Genomic DNA, 20,695 nt, shown 5'->3' on the forward strand with positions numbered 1-20,695 from the left:
AATTGCCGTTTTCACTGTGGTTTGTCTTTTGTGGTGGGTATATGTTAAACCAACGTCGTCGCCCTGTAAAGCATATAGTGGTTCTGATCCCACTTTAAACTCTAGACACATTCACGGTTAGCCTTTGTGCATGAAGTGGACGTAACAAAAAACAACTTTAACAAGCAAGTGTGTATCTGAAACAAGAGCTAAATAAGCAAATAAAATATTTCATTATTCACCGTCGCGAGAAATACGAGTAAAAAACGACACCAATAATTAGTATTTTTTTTTTTAATTTAGCGCGCCGTACTCTGTGGCGCAGCGATCAGCAAAGCGCGCTACGACACCAGAGTTCAAATCCCAGCCTGGGCGTGTTCTTTGGCAGTCTCCATTCAACAATTTTATCATATCATCACGTAACTTCATCTTCGCGATTAGCCAATAGTTGCAAAAAGCGATGCTAAATAACCAAAATCGAATGGAACCCAGAGACGAGAGTCTACCACACAACACGCTCGCCACTGATTAGGCGTACCCTCTGCCACCCCCCCCCCCCCCCCCCCGTCCCAGGGCAACGCGTTGAAGAGGACAAACATATTCGTATTTGTATATGCTGCCTCAACAGGTAGTCCACGTTCAGGCATGTATCTAGAATTTTTTTCGGAGGGGGATCTGAACCAACCGTCTCAATAATAATAATAATAGCAACAATAATGTAAATCTTTAAATTAATATAACTAAGTTGTAATTAAATTAAATACTAATTAAATATTTAAATTTAATAATATTGCATTTTTATTATTACATGAATATGTAAAAAGATATAATATCATATATTTATTATCTAACTTGCGTGTACTGAAGATCTCCAAAATTTGTATAAAAGCAAGAAAATTAATGTCAAGTGCGTTCATTTCGATCTGAAGCCGAGAGATCGGGAGAAGCGTGGCGGGCGGCGCCGACGGAGATGCCGACATTTGCGGCCTGTAATGCCCGCTTATTTTTATAGACATATGCAGACATTTATATAAATATTGCAAAACGATCACTAACCTATGTTATAACACGCAAAAGTTCTTCTGTAATTCATCCAAGTTCTGCTCTTATATGCACAAATAAATACGCTTTAGAAACGATGTTAAGAGCCACAGATAATAAAACATTTTAATCATAGTTTTGACCAGTAACGTCCTGCTTAAGTTTATATCCTTGAAAGAGTTTTGTGCCGATGGGGATCGTTTGGAGGTTTTGAATGTGCAACACTGTATCAAGATTACGCTGTAGAAGAAACCGTTAAAAGTCAATAGTGTTCGTGAGCTTCCTTGCAATCCGAAATCTCCGAGCTCGAGTTTTTTGTTCCTTCGCGACTAGATGAAGACAGAGTTGTAAATACAGGGTGCTCGGAAATTCCCCTTACAAACTTCTAGGGCAAGTAGAGGGGACTGAGTAGACAATATTTGGAATAGGAATCCATGTCCGGAAACGTACAGTTTCCGTGCTACAACCATGGCAATGTGTCAGATGTGCCTGTGTTGGTATGCAACCGGGTAGGCAGTACATGACGTCAGAAGATCACCTGATGACCTAAAGTGTAATCATTTATTACAACCATGTCAAATGAGTTGTTACGTAAGGTACAGAAGTGAATGACTTGTGACTCAGTCCATAATACAAACAAATTTATTTGGTAACAATGCCAAGGGAACAAAAAAGAAACGTACTACTGTATTCAATGATCAACACCTGTGTCAACAGTGGAACGCAACAATTTGTAGACGTCACGTGCCATCAGCTGATCTTCTGACGTCATGTACTGCCTACCCGGTTGCATACCAACACAGGCACATCCGATACATTGTCATGGTTGTAGAACGGAAACTGTACGTTTCCGGACATGGGTTCCTATTCCAAATATTGTCTACTCAGTCCCCTCTACTTGCCCTAGAAGTTTGTAAGGGGAATTTCCGAGCACCCTGTATAGTGGCGAGCAATGTAAACCAAGAGCGTGTTAATTTCATACTGTGCGCAAGAGTGTTATTCTTGGTTACTTGCAGTTACTTGTTTGTGTTATTGTAGTGTGTATGTGTGACGTGTCAGTGAGACGATTGGAATGCCAGCCGCAAGATTCACGTTTGTATTTTGTATGTAGTGCTCGTATTATATGGGTGTGAAACTTGGTCCCTTACATTGAAAGAGGAACATAAATTGAGAGTATTGGAAAATAAGATCCTTAGGAAAATATTTGGGCCTAAAAAGGATGAAGAGACAGGTGTGTGGAGGAGGTTACATAATTTAGAAGTACATAATTTGTATTCATGTCCAGATATTATTAGAATGATTAAATCAAGGAGACTTAGGTGGGCAGGCCATGTGGCACGAATGGGAGAGTAAGGAAGAGTTTACAGGATTCTTGTTGGGAAACCTGATGGTAAGAAACCAGTAGGTAGACCAAGATGAAGATGGTGGGATAATGTTGAGATGGACCTAAAGGAAATTGGTAGGGATGGAAAAGAGTATATAGATCTTGCTCAGGATAGGGACAGATGGAAGGCCTGTGTTGCTGCAGCCATGAACCTTCGGGTTTAAGAAGGCTAGAGAGTGAGTGTGAGTTCATACAGATGATAGCAATCTGTTGTTGAGGTTGAGTTTTGCGTTATGAATTGTGCAATTAATTGTGTAATAGTTTTGTGAGATGAGGATGGCATAGTGTGATCAGTGTGGAAGAGCTGGTGGCGAGTTTGTTGTATGGATGTTTGAAGCAGCTCTAACTATTTGTTTGTTGATAAGGGTGGAAGGATAACCTGGTTGACTAAGGTTGGGTGTAGGCTTTAGTTTTGATGGGTTTTGTTTAATTTACTTAATGTTGATACCTGGGTAGACTGTGTGTGGGTGTATTGTCCTCTAATAGTGAGAGAGAATGTCACTTTGTTGGTGGAGTATGATCAATAATCTTGATGGTACTGAAATGGTTTAGGTCAGGCATGTCCAACTTCAATCAAGTAGTGATCTACTTTTTATTGTCACAACAGGCAGTGAGCTACTATTAATCGTTAACCTTTGCAAAAATTTGTACCTACTCAGCCAGTATACATTATAGAAGTTGAATTCAAATAACGTATATTCGTATAATTACAATAGATAACTGCGACCAAAAAACACCCTGCGATCGACATGTTGGACATGCCTGGTTTAGGTAATCAAGGACACATTGGAGAGCATTTTCTATTCACAACTCATACTACATAATGAAATGTGCAATTTTTATTTTAGCTGGTGTTTGCTGTTTCCTTCCCATTTTTACACACCCACACACATGACAGAAGTAAGAAAGATAGTATACTCACATTCTTTGCTCAGAGAAGGAAAAATATTTGTGTTTATGTAGTTGATTAGTTGTGTGTAACATTTGTGAGGCAAGGATGAAAGCTAGTTAGAAAGAGATTATTTGTATTTGAGTTACAAAGTTTGGATTTCATCTATTATTTTGTTATCTAAGTGAACCAAAACTTTTGGAATGGGATTGGTGAGATATAAGTAGAGCTATATATGTTCAATTTGCAAATATTATTTTTAAGCAACAAAACTTAAAAAAAAAAAAACAACATGAAATTGGTGCTTTGCGAGAGCAACACTAAAACCTTACCTATTATGATGTCCTTTCACATGATTAGCATTTTTTTAAAAAAATGAAATTGTTGCTACAGTGTTCTCTGATTTCTTTGATCTATATGAGTCCCTATAATCTTTTCTTGATAATTAATGGACTAAAACAAAGGGAACATAAGCCAAATTTTAGTTTGCCTTTTCTTAGCAACCAAGAAGCTGGCACTCTCATAAAATATTTTCTTTAAAAAAAAGGAGAAAGATAAAGGATATAGTACTTCACATGATGTCAATCATTTTTGTCAGCTTCACCATACATGCAATTTAAAATGCAAACAATTGTGTGTAGAATGTAGGTAATTCTTAAATAGTTTCCCATTTGCTCTCAAAGGTCTACACTTGTGCTGCCATGTTTCAAACTTCATTATTGCAGGCATGGGTACATTCAAACCGCTGGGATAAGCATGCTGACATGTTGGTGCAGTATGCTCAATGTCTGAGAAGGAATCTGCCCCACATGACAAACATGTCCATTTATATTGATGTTTGGTGTTCTCTGAATGGTCGCTTCCAGCAGCGAATGTTTGATCCAAGTGTGGACCTCCTAAACGTGGAATGGTCTCCTTTTCAAGATGTTAGCTGGTTGATGCCTTTGCTGACAGAGCTCAGCTCATGGCGGGACAAAATGGCCACAATTGAGAAGGATGTCTATTCATGGTCAAACTTCAGTGATGTGTTATTTGTTGCAGATTTTCCAGGTATGGGAACTTCTAATCTGTACTCAATTGGTATTGGCTGGTATAGGCACATCGATGTGTCAATAAAATTGCAAATAATTTTACCGATTCTATGTATCTATAACACTGGTCAACTTAATTTTTTTCACAAGAAAACTAAGTGGCGAGTCTAGTGTATTTTTTTGCCCTGAATTGAAATATGTAATTAGAATTTTTCCATCAGGCAGTTTTCCTGTGACAGTTACTTTTTTAAATTGAATTGTAGCATTCTTTATTGCCTGCCATGGGATGCTTTAACCTGTATTTAACTTATACCGTGCGTTCATTTCGATCTTCAGCCGAGAGATCCTGAGAAGCGTGGCGGTTGGCGCTGACGGAGATGCCGACATTTGCGGCCTGTAATGCCCGCTTATTTTTATGGACATATGCAGACATTTATATAAATATTGCAAAAAAAGCACTAACCTGTGTTATAACATGCAAAAGTTCTTCTGTAATTCATCCAAGCTCTGCCCTTATATAGACAAATAAATACGCTTTAGAAACGATGTTAAGAGCCACATTTTAATCATAGTTTTGACCAGTAACGTCCTACTTAAGTTTATATCCTTGAAAGAGTTTTGTGTTGATGGGGATCGTTTGGAGGTTTCGAATGTGCAACACTGTATCAAGATTACGCTGCAGACGAAACCGTTAAAAGTCAACGGTTTTCGTGAGCTTCCTTGCAATCCGAAATCTCAGAGCTCGAGTTTTTTGTTCCTTCGCGACTAGATGAAGACAGAGCTGTGAATATAGTGGCAAGCAGATGTAAACCAAGAGCATGTTAATTTTGTACTGTGCGCAAGAGTGTTATTCTTGGTTACTTGCCGTTACTTGTTTGTGTTATTGCAGCGTGTATGTGTGTTGTGTCAGTGAGACGATTGGAATGCCAGCCGCAAGGTTCATGTTAGAACAAAGAATTTTTATGTATGACACTTACGTGAAAACAGACTCGTGTCGAGACGTGTGTAGGCAATTTGTACAGAAATTCCCAGGTGTTTCACCTCCACATAAAGATAAAGTTACACATCTTGTCCTTAAATTACGAGAAACTGTATCGTTAAATTTTAAAACACCTAAGCAAAAACGACGGATTCTAACCGAAGCAAAACTCAATGAAATTGGTGCAGCGTTAGAACGTTCTCCAAACAAACCTCTACGCCGTGTTTCACAGGAGATGAGTGTGTCAAAATCATCAGCACATGCAGCCACTAAGCTACTAAAATTAAAACCATACTCTTATAACACAGGTTAGTGCTCGTTTTGCAATATTTATATAAATGTCTGCATATGTCCATAAAAATAAGTGGGCATTACAGGCCGCAAATGTTGGCATCTCCGTCAGCGCTGCCCGCCACGCTTCTCCCAATCTCTCGGCTGAAGATCGAAATGAACGCATGGTATGTGTTGCCCTGTGCTTTGTCCTCGTATGTGCCGAGTGCCCCTTTACAGCCTCAGCTTTTAACCCAAGTAAGAATATTTTAGTCCTTGGACATTACAGTTATGTTATGTTAGTTATATTTTAGTTATGGTAAGGGGCTGGACCCCGTACAATGTGATGGGTTCAAAAGAGTCTACTGTAAGTGCTGATGCACTCAAAATTGCTAATTCAATCAATCTTCCAAAGTTAGTTTGAAGGCTGTGCTGCTGCACAATGACAATGAATTACCATCAGTACCTGTAGCACATGCAGCTGGTACTAGAGAGACACATGAAAATATGAAATTGCTCTTGAAGAAACTCGAATATGGCAAATATAACTGGAATATCTGAGGAGACTTAAAGGCGATTGCCTTACTCCTTGGTTCGCAATCTGGATACACTAAATTTTGCTGTTTCTTGTGTGAATGGGACAGCAGTGATAAGCAGTCTCACATTAGAAAATTGTGGCGTAAATGTGAATCTCTTATTCCTGGGCAGAAAAAAATATGTCAAATACCCCCTTTATTGAATCCAGAGAAAGTGTATTTACCTCCATTGCATATCATATTGAGAGTCATGAAATATTTCGTAAAAGCAATGGATAAAAACTCTGCTGCATTTATGTACTTGAAATCTAAATTTCCCAACGTCAGTGATGCGAAACTGAAGGAAGGAATTTTTATGGGGCCACAAATAAGATCATTAATGGCTGACGAACATTTTGAGGAACTGTTATATCCACTGGAAAAAGCAGCCTGGCAGTCGTTCAAAAGTTTATGTTGCAATTTTCTTGGAAATCATAAAGCAAAAAAACTATCATGATATAGTGACTGATCTTGTGAATTCATACAAAGCTGTGGGATACATGTCTTCAAAAATTTATATCTTAGACTCCCACCTAGAAATCTTCTGACTGTCAGCGATGACCATGGAGAGCGATTCCACCAACAGATTTCTACAATGGGAAAAAATTGTCAAGGCAAATGGAGTTCCGTATGCTGACTTATTACTGCTTGACCATGAATAGAGATATTCCAATTACAATTATCCTGATGATAGTCTAGTTGAAATAATTACCACAAAAATCGATAAATATTTTTTAAAGTCTTTTACTTGAAAAGAAAATATCGGAAATAAAAAGTGATATGCCCACAAATCATTATCTTCAACGTTTTAAGTAAGCCAAAATGACGTATTTCTTTCATATATAGATTTACGTTAAGTACTGATTTCATAAAACTTGATACATCTGTCACACAAAAGCCCTGCCTGAAAGGAAAGAAGTTCATTTTTATAGACCAGTGTAATTTACTAGAAAGTTTTGCCATTTTTGTTATTGTATTTAAATTAGGAATGGGACAGATTAATCGGTACTCTATCGGTATCAGTCGATTATTTTATGGATAATCTACATGCCCTACTTTTCAAAGAAGTAAATGCCTAAATATTAGGGCTGAGCTGATACCGATGCATCTGTATCAGAAAGTATCAGTTGGAATTCATCTACCAATACCAGCTGATACTTTTCTGGCATATTGGTCTTTCACGGGGTATGCAAAAATGCAACACAACACTTATGCAGATTTTAATTATCCTGGAATTCCGGATTTCTTTAGTTCGTTTGATACTCCTAGCTGATCGCATGCTTGTACAAAAAACTGTAATTTGTGATTACATAACATCTATTTTAACATTCTGATGTAATTCTTGAATATTCTCAAGCAAATTTTTTGGTAAACTGATGCATATAATTGGAGAAGAATATTTACATGCCAATATTGATCAATATTTTGAACAAATTTTAATTGTTACAATTTTCAAGTATCAGTATCAGTTCAAAGTGGTATGGACTCAGCACCTTCTTTTGCACTGCAGTCACCTGGAAACAAACATTTATTAAAGAGTGAACCATTCCACTTATTCAAGGACCATTTGGAATTTTATATTGGATTGTTGGAATATCAGTTATCAGTATCGGTAAATTTTATATCGGTACTTTATTGGTATCAGCCAAAATTTCATATCGGCCCATCCCTAATTTATAATAAATTAACCCATTAGTGCATAAAGTTTACTAATAATGTTTTTTGTATTTTTTAAATAATTTTGGTACTCGTAGGGTGCAAATAAGAAACTAATACCATAATTTCAGTTTTATTGTTGGTAACAATGGAACTACGGGGTGTGCAATATATTGCACGCTATGCATAGTTAACATGTGTATTGTTTATTCACATCACAATTAAGAACTTGGTTTCAACTCAGAACACTTTTTAAATGAAGCCTATGACTTTACTTAATACTACAAATTGTTACAAGCTTTAACCATTTGCACACTTTAACATTTTTTGAATAATAACAATAATTATAATCATATATTTTAACTGGTTATCAGTTTTCACGTGGTATTGAAGGAAACACTCAGGATGGAGTTCCACGTTACATTTGTTACATACGTATTTAGCTCTCCCTGAACACTTTTCATTTGCACATCTCCTGACTTTAGGTATTATCACTGGCCAGTGATTCATCCTGTCATACCGCTCATCGACTAATGGAGTTGCTGCTTGCTTTCTCTGCTGTGTAGCTGTTCCAAACATTTTTAACAAAGCAAGAGCTATGTATCTTCGAAAAGAGAAAAGGGATTCTGTACTGTTTCTTGAATTCACCTTTTAAGCCAAAATCCAAGCGTTGGAAACAGAAACATCCAAAAAAAATATGCAAATATGTTCCACCAGCACTTTTTCTGCCTAATTCGTGTGCGGTAGGCAGCAACATTTTGGTCCATTTGGTCCACTCCTCCCATCCCTTTATTGTAGCGAGATATAAGAATCGGTTGCGTGACTGTAATTTTTGCTCTTTTTGCCTGAGACCAACGATTGGCTTGGCCAATTGCGAGTTCCTCAAAGTTTGTAGCTTGGGGTAACGACGCTATTGCCGTTCCACCGTACAACAAGTACATCATCACACGAACAATAATCATACCTCCTCTATCCTTCTTTCTCATGTCCTTCTTTTCCACTAGAGTGCATTTCATTGTTCTTCCATCCTTTATTTTCCCTGTAGCGCATATGCCATATGCAGATAGCTCTTTCATAAGAGCTACAGAGGTGAAATAATTAACAAAAAAAAATTTATGCCCTGCATTTGGAGGAATATCAGCTGATTTTATAAAAGATAACACAATATGTATAGGCCGCAGGCTTAAGAAATCCCCAGAGGAAATAGTCCGGCGGAGTGAGATCGGGAGACCTGGGCGGCCATAGTGGCTTCGTAATGATGCGCCCAGGTAACACAGATTCAAACAAATGTTACATGGGTTGCTTAACTTTTTGATCACTCAGCAAAATTTCGTGCACATTCAACCTGAAGACAGGAACAATTTTATTGGTAAAAAAGAACATATGCACGTATTGATAAATTAGTGTTTGAAGTAAAAAACGAGAACAGTATATGCCTATGCCCTCTTTATGAATAAATTTCATTATTTTCTAACAAAAAACAATAAAAAGCTACATACATTGTTGTATAACAAGGCTCAACAATTACATAAAGAAATCATGAAGAAAAAGCTAGTGCAACATTTCAAGCAGAATACAAGCCACAATCATGAAACAATTGCTTTCAAAGAGGTTGCTATGCATAGCGTACAATATATTGTACACCTAACTTTTATTGTTTCCAGATATCTATGTAAACATATTCTTTGTGCAAATATTGACTGTACACAAACATGCAATACACAGCTTCCTGGTAAACAAAAAATAGTTACATGAAATGTAAAATAAAATTTATAATTTGAAATTTGCTTACCTAGTGCGTGTTACTTGAAAATCTCTTTGAGCCATTTTTAAAACTTCTTCTTCTTCTTCAGCTTCAACAATCACAATTGCCAGAACGTTATTAAAAATGTGATTCTTGATGTTCCGAAAACCGTCTTATACAAATACAGAATCATTTTAAGAATTTGATAGAAGAATACAAGAATATTAATGAATGTACAATATATTGCACACTATGCACTAATGGGTTAATAGGTCCCAGCTTTGTAAACTAATGTCTAAATACACAGTTTCTTTTGATAAAATAAAACTGGTTGCAGTTACCTGGTTACATAAATTAATTAAGGAGGTTAACAAACATTCATGTTCTTCAAGAAACATTTGCAATTTTATATTGAATTGGTAAAATATTGGTTATTAGTAAATTTTATATTGGTACATTATCCATATCAACAAAAATTTCACATCTGTCCATTCCTAATTTCTAGTAGCTTAGAGATTTTGATTCATTTTTATAAATGTTGGAATGTTCACCCACCTAATTTATTAGAGATTAATTCCCGTGATTGTGAAATTTGTTGTGGAGGGAGATTAGCATGTCCTTATTTTTGATATTAAACATATTTCATGTATATAGACATTTGAGGTTCAGTTCATAGATACAATTCTTAGCCAAACAATGAACTAGCAAACTTCACCAGTTAGTTTATTTTTCTGCATTATTTATAAATTCATTTCAATTTCATACAGGGTTGTTAAAGGTCCAGGAATTGTAAGTAAATTCAAATTTCCGTCCGGGAGAGGAAATCGGAAAGTGTAAATGGGTTCTAGACTGTAAAGAACCTCTTTGTGTTTAAAATATTTCAATTCAGTCTAGGAACTTTTTTTTTTTCAAATGAATTTAAAAATTGTCCGGGAACCTTTTTCCCAGATCAATTTAAATACAGTCCAAGTTCTGTAAGTAAATGAAACAATATGCAACTTGGACCGAATTTAAATTGTGCGAGAAAAAAAATTCTGGTGCTGTTGCAGAACCCAATAGAACCCATTAGAATTTATGGGTTCCTGTACCTGTAACAACCCAGATTTGATATTTGTATAACAAATTGCATGATTTATGATAGAACAAAAGATCCTGAGTTTGAATCGCAGGGAAGCTTGGGTTAGGATTCTTTTATCTCCTTTAAATTAAACAAAATAGAAAATGAGGAAAAAATATAGTGAATTTAAGTTAAGCTTTGTCTATCATGGATTTACAAAAAAAATTCTGTTTTAGGTCTCAGTCTGGAAAATTTTGTCCAGGGTGATTTGTCAAATGTTTCCCTTTCTGTCCTCTCTGGAAAAGTCGTATTTGAAGACTTGAAGAGAGGCACAAATGTAACAATCTTGGAAGGGGAGAGGATTCCTGTCCCGGTGGCTGAGTTTCACAAAGTGCATACAATATCAGTGACTCCATCCTGCTACATGTATACGTACGTAAATCAAACCAGGCAGCAGAAAGTGGCAGCAGGGGTCCCAGGGTCTTCCGTAGAGGAAGAAACAAAAGAGAAACAAAGAGAAGATGACCCTGGTTTGTGGGAGGAAGTTAAGATTCGGATTGACAATATGGGTCGAGCTGTAGCTCTGGTTAGTAACTCAATCTTGAATCTTCTGTATTCTGTGCCAATGGTGAGGAGAGTTCGTATTGGATAATTGATTTTTTATAATGATTTACTATTTCTCACGACAAATATTGCATATTTCTGGAGGTATTATCTACATCATCTTTTAATAATAAAGTCAGCAATCTTACTTGTTTGCCTTATTTGTTACCACTTTTTTAAAAATTCCAGTCTCTGGTGATTGAATCTCATGATTGGTCAGAATTTAAAATGACTGGGGTATACATTCAGATTTTTTTAAAAGTCTTTTCAGGTCTAAGATTGACATACATGCAAAGGTGGCTTCTGTTGTGTGGAACCCAGTCATGCGAGTCAGATAATTTCTTATTTTTATTACCAAAATGTACATGCTTTTTATGGGCATGGCGTTACAGCTTGAACAACACTAGGTATGATTTGTAATGCTACCCTTATTAGTTTCGAAGCTATTAAATTTTATTTAGAGTAGTGTGTATGTTGCAGCCACTCAGTTTGGAACTAAAAGCATGGCCATGAAATTAAGCAGATGGCAGAAGTTCATGCTGTTGCCACTTCGGAGCACAACCCTGTGTGTTCGGAGGCTTAAGAGCAGTCCAACGTGTGTGTATATGGGACCCCCATCTCTGGGGCCTGTAACGAACTTTCAATTCACACAATCACCATCTGTGTATTGAATGGCACTCGAAAGTGGCCTGGAGGGAGGTCGGTCTGATGCTTGAACTAGGCTACACAGCCCGGTTGACGTTGCTAGTCAGTGCGTGGAAACCAGCGACTTTCGTCCCACTCTCACTTTGCTTTCCCATATGTGGCACCAATGCAATTCTGCCCAGCTGCCTATTTTCATGGCCGTGCGTTTAGTCATCCATTGTGTTGCATATTTATTTGAAGTAGGTTTACCAAACAACAATCTCAAGAATAAAGTACTTTCATATTAAATCACATTGCTTTGAAATGATTAAAAAAAACATTAGAATGTGTGCAAGAATCATTCAGCTGCTGCATTAATAGAATATTTTTCTAACACATTTAAAATTTATTAATCAAGTAGTTACATGCACAAGATTAATTTGTACAGTAGTGTATGTACCCTAATTTAAATTTCACTGAAATAACAAACTAGATGCAGAAGTAGCTTTATTTTTATATTTTATTTGACAAAGTTAATATAGTAGCAGAATACTACAGTGGCTAAATTAAGCTTGCACAGGACAAATCAACCTATATCGCTTCTAAATTTGATAAAACTGTCCAAGAAATAAACTGCAAGGATGCCTACAATAGAATTCATTAGCTTCACAACAGATTTTCAAAGGAAGCCAACCAAGATAACAGTATGCTTGTTGTTTTTTTCCATTAATGTTTTAATGATACACGTTTTTTCCAATAATAATTTGTCAAATTTGACAAAAAAAATGTGTGTTTGCCAGTAGTTGAGCACCTGTTAATACTGGGTGTGTGTGTGTTTACATTCCCTGCAGGTCATCTTTGAAATTATATTATTTGGTCAATCTGAACTCTACTGCTAGCAATGTTGTTAATGCTATAATTGATTCTTAGTGAATGGGTTGTACTTTTTTAAATGCCAAGTTGTAATATTGAAATGTGCTGCCAGCTTTTGGAAAATGTCAAAAGTAAGTCAATTATAGCAAATACCATCATTGAATATCACGATTGATCAGAATTTAAAGACCTGGCACTGAAATTTTGAACAAAGTATTATGACAACTGCTGCCATTTGGTGGCAACAATTGAAACTCTTTATGTGTAGTTATTTATTGAAAGTGTTGAATGTGGATGGCAATTTTTGCTACACTTTTACTTCAAATAGTGCAATGTCAAAATTCTAAATTAGATTTTTTTCCTCATTAAGTTGATGCCAAAGGGTTGAACAGTTTTTAAAGCAAGTTCTATGGAGGTTGTTCGCTTTATATCAGACCATTTTTGATTCGGTGCTGCCACCTGGTATATCATGCTGGAACTATGGGTCTGCTGGCGGTAGTGTTGTGTCTGACCTTGTAGGTGTGCAAGTGTTGGTAGTGAATGTTATCAAATGGCACCGAAAATCAACCGGTATTGGGAGGGTTACGTAATGGCCCTTTTCCATGCTAAGTTTTCATACGTACGCATTGTGAAACACTCGGGGTGATTATTGCGAAAGCTATTGTGGCCCGTTACACAACAGGCTCTCCTTGCGAAACATTCACCCACGAAAACCACCAGAAGGGCTGCAGTCCGTGAACACCAACTTCTACCACGTCACATTGCCGAACGTAAGACGAACTGCTGGAAACTGTATGAAAAGTACCTGGTGGGTTCCAAATGGAAGAAAGTTGTCACAATGGATGAATCATATGTCCATCTCACTGCTGGTGGTCACATTCAGGCGATCACATACCATGACATTGAGGCAAGGGGTGCAGCAACTTTGTTCATCAGTGCAGGGAAAGTTTCCCTCGTGGCTTTATGGTTGTGACGGGATTCGGATATGAGGGTAAGTTGATGATACGCAAGGTGGACAAAAACGTGAAGGTGATGCCAGATACTTCCAAGACTCCATTCTGACACCTATCTATCGGAGAGACATCCCAAAATTGTATGGAATGGACGCAAACCAGGTGATGATCCATATGGACAAGGCTTCGAGTCATACCATCAGAACATCCTTACGTTTTTATCAGGAAATTGCAGAGGAATTAGGAATTCGTGTCTTTCCGTTTGAAGACATTCCTGTGAAAAGCCCAGATGCCAGTCCAATGAATTTTTGCGCATGTGGGCTGTTGAAACGTCGTCTTCAACATCGCCACCCGAGCACCCTGGATGGTCTATGGAAAGCTTGCAGGGAGGAGTGGGACAGAATTCCCATGCCTGTCCTGCGCCGGAGCTTGCTGCAATGGAAACTGCGATGCCGGGCGATAGTCCACAATGCTGGGGGTCCAATAGAACATGATCGGTGGCGGTGGCACGGTATCTGTTAAGGTGAGTACCCGTCAAAAATGGTCGGCTATAAAGCGAACAACCTCTGTACTTTCTAGAACCATAGCCAGGTATAATTTCTATAGTATGGTGTTGCCATCCAGTAATGAAATACTGAACTCTGAAAGCAATCTTTTTACTTGTGCTTCTAATCCCATATTGACTTCTACAATCATAAGTCTGCTTCCTTTATATTAAATTATAAACTCTTCACAAAAAGTTTGGAATATTGTTATATTAGACAATAGGTGATACACGGCCTTGGAATGCAACAACACATGGTATCTGTATGGTGGACGTTCTCATATTTTCACAGGCATATGCCACTGTGCCTATCACTTATTGCCTAATGTAATATTATTCCAAACTTTTTGTGAGGAATGTGTATAAACTTCATAAAGAATTTAACTTTCCTGGGATTACGCAATCCCCAAGGCAGAACCTCACTTTTCATAAAATTATTCTCAATAATTACGTAGGATTATGAGCATATATATTTACAAGATCTAGTCACTTAGTGTTTGCTCTAAATTTAGCTCCCACATTGTGATTATTCTTTATATTATTCAAATGAATTAACAATACCGAGCACATAATCCAGTTTCTTTCCTTGCTGTTGCAGTTGTACAGTCATGGACACTTTTGGCTTGTAATGATACCATTGATTTGCAATAATATCGTTACAACCCAGAAGTGTCCATGACTGTACCATATGGTGGGAAAATCTAAACTGTCCTTTTTATCATTAAACTGCATTCGTAGTTTAGGCTTTCATTCACAAGTGGCAACCCAATTCAATAAAACATTTTACAATTCCACTTGTCTCATCTGGTGGCAAACACTTCAGTTTAGAGAGCACTCTGCAGGTGATAAGAACACTAATATGTTCATTTTATCCTTCTCCCCCCTCCTGGTACTTTTACATGGACCACCAACAGTTAGAAAAGTAAATATTTCTGAAAATGCAATTTTTAATTTTTGTATCCTTGTAATGCCACTTGGTGGCAAAGACCTGAAATAAATATTTGTCTAATTGAAGTACCAATTTGTAACTTTGTTTTCTGCTGTGGTAGCCAGGTGGCAAAATTCTAAACTATTAAAAATAGTTGACTCTGGTTTCTAACAATACATTTTTACTGAAAAAGTAACTTTCTTCATCTTCCACTAATTTATAACACGTGTGCATTTTATTGGAATAATCTTACAGCTTGATCTTACTGCAAAAAAATAGATATGATTCATAACTCTGCCAGTCAAAGATTGATAAAAGTTTATTCATTCAAATTTCATATTTTGGCAAGAAACTATTTTCTGTCATATTGGATTTTATGGTATCAATCTCAATACTTTTCTCTCAGTGTAGTCTCTGCAAAGCATAAAAGAACAAAATTACACCTATCACTACTTTATCTACTTTATCATTATCTTCAATGCAGAAAAATAAATTTGTAATGATTTGCATTTCTTGTAGCAAATAGCTTTTGGGCCATCTTGAAACAAATATGGTTTATATTTCTGAATAGATAGAATGGTAATTATAAGTTTCTGTAATAATACAGAATGAAAATAACTTAATTTCTATAAAAATATTTTTTACATACTTGGGGATTTTAGCCCAGTTGAATTGATCTCGGCATTGCAAAGGTACAAACCATCTCTAAGAATCACTTGTCAATAGCTGAACAACAAAAGAGCACTACTAAACAGCACCAGTGAACTTACACCCTCCTCAAGAATGCTGTCAAACAAAGAAATTGTCTGGGTTCAGTTTGTTTGTTTTTTCTAGTGTATTTCCAGTGGAGTATATTTGTTGAATAAAACAGGCAGTTACTTTCTTGGACAGCTTTAGCAAATTTATAAGTGATTTGTTCTGTGCAAGCTACACCACTTTGCTGTGCTGAATGTAGATGGTGCTTGTGTACTAGGGCCTTCACAGTCTGATATATTCTGCTGGACTTGCTGCTGCATCAGGATGTTTATATCCAGACATGTACTCGTCTTGGATCAACTCTTGTTCATATCCAAATGTGATTGCAGGTTTTCATGAAACTTGTGCAGTGGAACAGTCCCAGCAAGAACTCTTTCCCCCCTGGTTGATTTCTCCTGTCTCATCTTTTCTTTGTTGTCGAGAAGAGGTGCGAGGAAGAAGGAAAGACAACTCTTTGTTCTCCTCTTTACATTCTCGGTCACTATAAGGAGAAAGCAACAGAGAGGGCAGGGGGGAGATGCGAGAAAGAAATTGCAATATCTTGGCACTCGCTCCTTCTTGTATTTTAATTCTTCCTTCACCCCCTCAAGTTGTTCCCTTGCTTTCTCCTTTCTTTAACTGTTCAATCTTGTCTTTCTTTCCCTTCCTCACTATCTTTTTCATCTCCTCTCTTGATATGACAGATACAGGAAAGAAAGGTTTCACTCTCTCCTCATTGTCACAGAGAGGGGGGAGAGAGAGAAATGTGAGAAAGATGGCAAAGCTTTATTTTTTTTTATAGTGATGAGAGTGATGAGCAGGGTACGTATTTATATGTAAATACATATTTGTGTATGAAGCTGAAATCATTTATATTTTGTATCATCTTTGCACATCATGGCATGTAGACTCAAAAATTTCAGTTTTTATTTTCCATATTTGTACATATATTAGGTTTTGGCTCATATTTCACACGTTTTTACATATTTCAGAACATTTCTCAACCCACATACTCCATATTCATGCAAAAACTACATGTCCCCATGTGATCGAAAGAGTTGGGCAAATTTCTTGCAAATAACTGAACAAAGCCCAAAGCGACATTAAAGAAACAAAAGTTTAAGACCTTTTTTAAACACTTCAATTGCGTTAATTACAAGTTTTCTGCCATCCGAACAATGTTTTTTTTTTTCTTTCTACCTCCCAGCTGTTTGCTTTTGCCATCGTAAAATACTTGAAATTCCTGTTTATTTACAATTGTTGTCAACAATAGAGAATGAGGGCTCAAGCATTGGGTGCCTGGTTGTTACAAACGTTTTTTTGGCAATGTTGGAAGAAGAATCCCAAGTTGAGCAGCCCATTGCTAACCCCACCCTTGCTACTAGTTACATGCCCAACAGCAGCACCAGAAGTGGTTTCTTCAAGACAATCACAGCAATAGTTACAATGTCGAGAGAAGCAGAATAAATTGTTTTAAAACAAAGAGTTATGCACGTAGTGTCATATTATTAAAAAGATAATTTTTTACAATTTTAAGTCCATATTTTGGTGAAAATAACTAAATGTGTGTTTACATATTTAACACATTTTTACTACATATAAATCAGTTTACCTGGTGATGACAGTATGAGAAATAAGAAAGAAGCGAAGGCCTTTCCCTCTATGGGAGAAGGGGGAGATAAGATGTTGATCGAGAACAGAGGGAGAGGAGGAAGTTTTGTTCACATTTTGCAATTTTACTCGAACTGTGCTTCACAAAAAACTTCAATTAAGTGCACAACATTTTTAGTTAATCATGTAACTAAGCAGATAAGTCGCATAACCTCTTAACTAATTTGCTTTGTACGGTTTTTGATGGATCCTGAAACAAACAAGAAATACAAACAAGACTGGCATTGTTCCTTTAGTATAATATAGCTGCTAATCACATACCTTGCATTCGTATACAAGTAGTATCCTTTTGTCAAGGAAGACCTACAAATTAAATTTGAGACAAAATTCGATTTCAAGTATACATATATATTCTTATAATGCAACAATATGTAAATCTTATTTAGAAGTATTATACATAGAAGCTTTGCTTCCAAGTTCACATTTTCTTAAGTTCTATGCGACAGTGTTATTACTTAACAGAAAAATATAGTTAACATTAAAAGTTTAAAAATTATACATGAACACTCCACACTTGTGTATTTTATACACATTTGGCACTGGATAATCACTAAAATTGTCACAGAATCACAATATCACAATAATTACAATTCTATAACTGTTGCAATAATTAAAAAGCCACACAAGAAAATATTAAGCTAACAAAGGGAGTAAGTAAGTTATTTAATGGACCAAGTCATGGAACTTAATTGCTTATATATAAGACAGATGGTAACTATTGGTAGAAAACACCACAATTAAGAAAATTATACATATATAATATATACATGTTTTTTTTTGTGTGTGCACGTTTGCAAAAAATATGAATTGATGCAATAAATTAATAGTTCTTTTCAAAAGCATCATCAATGACAAGAGATCACACTAACTGCTACTGGATTTTCACACTTTCAATAACAAACAGTACTGGCTTATGCTAAAGTAATTTCCACATGGGGTATCAATCTCTGGCAGATCACATTCAACAGTGCAGTAAAACTTAACGGGCATGGCTCTTGCAGAAGGGACGGCCTCCTTTGGCATAGAAACTTTGGCCCTCTAGATTTTTCTTGCACATCTGGAATAATAATGCTTTGAATTACTGCAAATGGATTGTTTACCTTTCAACTAAATATTCAATATTTACAATATACGAGGGAAAGTCAATTAAATAACAGGAATTTTGTTCTAAAGTGCTTGGAAAAGTATACACAATGAAAATTTTAATGGCTCCTTAACAATCAAGCAGTATGTAACTATACAATAGTTTATTCAACATGGCTGCTCCACTGTCGACTTGTACTGTGAAACCAGCAACAAAGTGTTACAAGTTTGTTGTGGTCAGAGGGTGTGAAACCTTCAGAAATCTACAGGAGAATGAAGTTTCAGCATGGAGACAGTTGTATGTCAGGGGAGAGTAGGAATTGGTGGTAAGATTAAAAAACTAAGCAAAATTGTGAGTGAAAAACACTAAAGTGGGAGACCAACCAGTTAGTGTGGCAACAGAGATAAGTAAAACAGCAGATTGAGCAGTATTGCTGGAGGGAGAGTATATAAGATGTCACCCTACTTTCACGGGATGTAGAGAATAGATGGAGAAACTGCTTTTCTCAATGACATGGTGCTCATTTGAATGCTCTGAATCCTCGAGCAACAGCATTTTGTATGCTGTAGCATTACTTGATAACGATTCATGGTTATTTGTCAAAAAGCGACGAAATTTGTAGTAAAATTTATGTCTCTGGGACATAAACATCTTCTACAAAACTTGCTAATTACGAGGAGCGCTCAAGAAGTAATGCCCCACATTTTTTTCTCAGCTAATATTTAATTGATGTTAATGATATTGGTACATTTGTTGTATGTATCCTCTATACAAGTTATTTTTCAACATAATCTCCCTTCACTGTAACGACCTTACGCCACCTTGGAACAAGGACTTGAATGCCATCCCTGTACCAGCTTGCGGGCTATTTCTTCAACCATGTTTTCGCAACATGAACCACACTCTCATTGTCCTCAAATTTCACACCGCGCAATGCATCCTTCATTGGCCCGAAGAGATAGAAGTCGGAAGGAGCGAGATCAGGGCTGTAAGGAGGATTAGGGAGTACAGAGAACCCCAATCTGGCGATTGCCTTGGTGGTTTTCAGGCTCATGTGTGGTTTTGCAAGCAATGAACCAGTAATGAGAAAAAAAAATGTGGGGCATTACTTTTTGAGCGCTCCTCGTATATTTGATGTGCTTGCATCAAGAGAAATAATTTTTAAGCGAGTGTTTGTGTTGTTGTTAACAAGGGCTCAATGAGCAAAGCATTAAGAAAATTGTTCTACTTGATGTCCTCCACACAGTGAATGTCCAATTATAGGCCAATTGCCTAGTGAGAAAAAGGCAGGCCACACTGCAATCTTGGCCAATCAAATATTTCTATGATGATGTTCCAGTTGCAAGAAGCCAATAATAGCAAATAGAGTAGATCCAGTGATTGAGAAAGCAGTATTGGTTCATGTGACAATGATCCTGCTGACCGTGACCAATGCCTGCCAGTGGATGCAAAATATAGCTGGAGTTTATGAATGAGTACCATTAGTTGCTTTATTATTGCTTGATGATCAATAACAATTCTCTTGCATAACTTAGGCCACACTCTTAAGACAGAAAAAAAAATCTCCAATTAAATTCTGGATCCATTTCCATGGGCAATTGAGAGTTCACTACATGAATGAATAAATAAATTGTAGTTTTTTATAAAGTATTTGTTTGCCACAATGGAGTCTTAATTTAAGAATGTCCCCTTTCTAATACAATGCAGCAGAATAGTCTCACTTCCTCTGGTGGAAGCTTTTTCCTCATGACTACTATTGTACCAGACATGAGGGAAGTAGATAATGTTTTTCAATTCTAGTACAAAGGTAAGTGTTTCATTATACTTACAGTGCAGTTGAAGCACTGGCTGTGGTAGTTATTGTTAAGAGCCTCAACCCATCTATCTCCAGCTTCAATTGGGAAGCCACATGCGAAGCATTTGGTTGTGAACAGCTCATTCCAATCTAGAAAAAAATGAAACATTTACTAAAAATATTTTCAAATTTAGAGAAACCAATTGAATGTAGGAAGAGTCTTTCCCTTTCCATCTGAGTTTTTCTTATGTGTTGTTTCAGGCTTTCAGACTTTACATTT

The 20,695-nt window shown here is 36.7% G+C and overlaps 2 protein-coding genes across 20 annotated transcripts in view; one reads left to right on the plus strand and one right to left on the minus strand.

The window, feature by feature from the left end:
• Positions 1–11,350, plus strand: part of GC (gamma-glutamyl carboxylase) — a 105,036-nt gene extending 93,686 nt beyond the window's left edge. The window contains exons 10-11 of the mRNA XM_083111634.1: positions 4,019–4,343; positions 10,842–11,350. Coding sequence (XP_082967760.1) covers positions 4,019–4,343; positions 10,842–11,257 — 741 coding nt within the window. The 3' untranslated portion in view covers positions 11,258–11,350. The remainder of the gene's footprint in view (positions 1–4,018; positions 4,344–10,841) is intronic.
• Positions 11,351–17,351: 6,001 nt separating this feature from the next.
• Positions 17,352–20,695, minus strand: part of Zasp52 (Z band alternatively spliced PDZ-motif protein 52) — a 145,231-nt gene continuing 141,887 nt past the window's right edge. For all 19 annotated transcript variants that reach the window (XM_083111571.1, XM_083111568.1, XM_083111577.1 and 16 more), the window contains 2 exons: positions 20,450–20,565; positions 17,352–18,593 (listed from right to left, as the gene is read on the minus strand). In XM_083111571.1, coding sequence (XP_082967697.1) covers positions 18,516–18,593; positions 20,450–20,565 — 194 coding nt within the window. In that variant the 3' untranslated portion in view covers positions 17,352–18,515. The remainder of the gene's footprint in view (positions 18,594–20,449; positions 20,566–20,695) is intronic.

Source organism: Lepisma saccharinum, chromosome 1 (assembly GCF_977018435.1).
Source record: "Lepisma saccharinum chromosome 1, izLepSacc3.1, whole genome shotgun sequence".
NCBI classification, from domain to species: domain Eukaryota; kingdom Metazoa; phylum Arthropoda; class Insecta; order Zygentoma; family Lepismatidae; genus Lepisma; species Lepisma saccharinum.